At 40.8% G+C, this 3,210-nt stretch overlaps 1 protein-coding gene across 1 annotated transcript; it reads left to right on the top strand.

Moving 5' to 3' along the window:
* Nucleotides 1-502: 502 nt before the first annotated feature.
* LOC137273924 (uncharacterized) lies at nucleotides 503-2,492 on the top strand. The gene is made up of 3 exons (XM_067806832.1): nucleotides 503-550; nucleotides 1,865-2,096; nucleotides 2,224-2,492. The coding sequence occupies exons 1-3, from the start codon at nucleotides 503-505 to the stop codon at nucleotides 2,490-2,492; spliced, it is 549 nt and encodes a 182-aa protein (XP_067662933.1).
* The last annotated feature ends 718 nt before the right edge of the window (nucleotides 2,493-3,210 follow it).

Below are 3,210 nucleotides of genomic sequence, written 5' to 3'. Positions count from 1 at the left end.
GCGGTCACTGCTATGGAGAAGTTGTCAGACGGTGAGCACAGTGTGACGTCTCATACTACTATCATAACAACTGATTCTCTTTATTTTTCTATTTGTGAAGATGTCTGCTGAATCAATACATTTTTCTCTGTGACCCACATTATGTCACGCTAACTTCTTGCTCATGTTATCTTCGTGTTTCTTTTAAATAGTGTACTTGTGCGCACTATTTGATGTGGCAGATGTTGCACATGCCTTGAGCATATATATTGTGCAGTAAAGGTACCTATGGCTCTTTCTTGCCATTTCTACCACTCAAGACTTGATTTCCTCTCCTTCCATAATGTTTTGCGATGAACGCTTCCCTCCCGATACGCCTAAGACTCCTACCAGCTACAGCTCCTCTACAGACCCTTTACTACTTCTCTCTTCTGGTGACATCACCCCAGGTCAGCACAGACAGACGATTCAGGCGATGGACTCACATGATTTTTTATTTTTTTTCCCTTTTAGTCCCGACATTATGACTGAGATGACTGAGGGACAAACGTCTGACGGCCAGGCCTCTTCTGTAAGTAATGTTTCGAGCACTGGTTTGTCTCACTACTGCATGACATTTCATCTTCTAATTCACCAACACCACCTCCTTCATCTCCTGTTTCTATTAACCTACCTTCCCAACGCACCAATGAACATACCGTTTGTTTTCTTGATTCGCAGTCCTTCTCCCCATTGCCTAAGGAAATGCAAGGCCAAAACTCAGCACCTAACTCCTCTTACACCGGCCGGTTCCCCCTTTCAATACCCCTTCACCCTGGGTACCATCCTTCTCACCCACTGCAGCTGCACCTAACAAGCCCTCAGTTTCTGATCCTATGGTCAGAGCTACCGTCATCATTAATTTATTTACGTTGTTGGCTAACTTGCACACTCTTGAGAGCACTCTTGAATTTTGTAAACACTACAGTGTTTTACCAGCACAAGCTCACTGCCCTAACTCTCATCAAGTACTTGCCCGTACTTACGGTATTAATAGGTTTCAGGTTTCAGGTTTCAATGTAACAAAAAATTATGCAAAAAATCTAATAATAATCAAGTTCCAGCATGGAGGGGTATGTGGTTTTATGGGTCCACTTTGTTGTTGGCTAAGACTATTCTCCTCACTTACTGTTTTGCTCATAAGATGAGCTGCACAGACACAGAGAGACCAGTATTGTCAAAATTTTACTGTCACTCTTTTGGGATAGAAAGGCCTGTTGTACCGTGACAATAAATATGTATGCTTATTTTGATGATGTTTTACTCACCTTTAGACATTAATCATGAAAACTATATGAAAAAGCAAAGTTAAAGTTTAAAAATTATTGATATGTTGCTACTCTTACAGGGCCAGATTTCCATAATTTATGTTGTAAATATATGACTGCCATCACCAAAATGGATAGACAGGATACTATTACAGAACTAGAATACTAAAACATATTTTGTTTGAAGTGCAGAAATATATTTAAAATGTTCCTAACCAAAATAAATGGCTGAAAAAGAAATGTTCATTTTTTTTCTCAGGGTGGGTGTCTTGTAAATCTAAGAACTTTTTAATAATTTGAAAAAATGAAAATCGAAGTGTTTTGTTGTTATTGAAACTTCATTCTAGTAACACCCAATCTGGATGAAAAATTCATGTGCAGGCTAAAACGTCGCCACAGCAAAACGGCACCTGGCGAAAACGGCACCGTTTGGAAAGAATGGAAACTTACCTTGGCGAAAACGGCACCGTTTGGAAAGAATGGAAACTTACCTTGGCGAAAACGGCTACAAACGTTATGCGTTTCATATACATACTTTTCATGAATCATCATATTCATATGTTTAGGTACTATTTCAGGTAGCTTACATGGAGGATGACGACATCCACAAGTTTGTGAGGAAGCTAATGGCGCTCCCATTTCTTCCTGCGGCTGATGTGACAAGGCTATTCAACAGAATATCGGATAGGGTTCCAGCTAATGGGAAGTTGCACCAACTCACTGACTACTTCGAAAGTCAGTGGATCACCCACCCTATGTTCACCTGGTCCGTCTTCAACATTGCAGTCAGAACAAACAACTTTGTTGAAGGTATACATTTCATTTCAAAATACATACACGTAGACATTATTATAATAAAAATAAAGAGGAAAGTTACCGATATTCTTGAATAAAATAACACATTTATAGTAAAAACCATATGTATTTTTCTGTTTAGGCTGGCAAAGGCGGATGAATAACAAGGTGAGGGAGCAGTCGCTGGGAATTTACCGCCTGGTCCCAGAGCTATACCAGGAGGCTAAACTCCTTCCCCTCCAGACCAGGCTCATCCAGGAGGGACGTCTGAAGGCCTATGTACGAAAGACATCATCGGCAAGGCAAGATGAGGTTTTCACACTGTGGAACCAGTTCAAGACTGGTGATCTCTCCTTGTCCCAACTCCTGACAAGATGTGTGGCAATTCAAGGGCCCCATCCATTGAGTTAACAAAACTATCTCAACGGTCCTTTTCAGGAAAATGGAAAGAGTTCCGCCCGTACCCCCCCACACACACTCTTTTTTCAGTAAGAAATGAAGTCCCAGGGATTTATTTCCTGATGTAATATTTCAAAAAGGGGTGCTGGTATATATTTTGGGGGGTTAAAGCGTTTAATGGGGGTTTAGAAGTTTGGGGGGTAATATTCAAAAAGTGGGGGGAGGGGTGGTGATAAAAAATAAAATGCCTTATTGTCCTACTTTGTGTCCATGTTTCTTCTGACTTTGCTCTGCCCGTCTCTTCTCGTCACCGGCAACTTCCTGTGAATTATCATACTACTTTCATAATGTTAGTGTAAGCATTCAAGTGAACTACATAACTAACTAAACTAACTTCACAAAGAATCCAAGTCTGAAAGAAACGTCGTCGCTTCTGGGAACCGAACCTGGGTCGTCTGGTCAAGAGTCCTCCATCTTACCTCAGTGCTACTGAGATTGGTAACCGACAGAGCGGAACTTATTGTATTTAGACGCTAGTTTGTAGGCTTCCGCGTGGGTTGTATTAATTGCCAACCTCATTTCAGAAGTCTTGGTGGTTCTGAGGAACAGTGGACACACTATGAGATGAGGATGGCAAGTTCAACAAACCCCATTCCCCATGAATTTTTTTTTTTTCGTTATCATGTTGACAAATGGAGGTAATACTGGTGTAACAAATAATTATGTTAAA

This window comes from Haliotis asinina, chromosome 2, assembly GCF_037392515.1.
Source record: "Haliotis asinina isolate JCU_RB_2024 chromosome 2, JCU_Hal_asi_v2, whole genome shotgun sequence".
NCBI classification, from domain to species: domain Eukaryota; kingdom Metazoa; phylum Mollusca; class Gastropoda; order Lepetellida; family Haliotidae; genus Haliotis; species Haliotis asinina.
The sequence above is the reverse complement of the archived record's forward strand: the minus strand, read 5'-3'. Positions and strand labels throughout refer to the sequence as shown.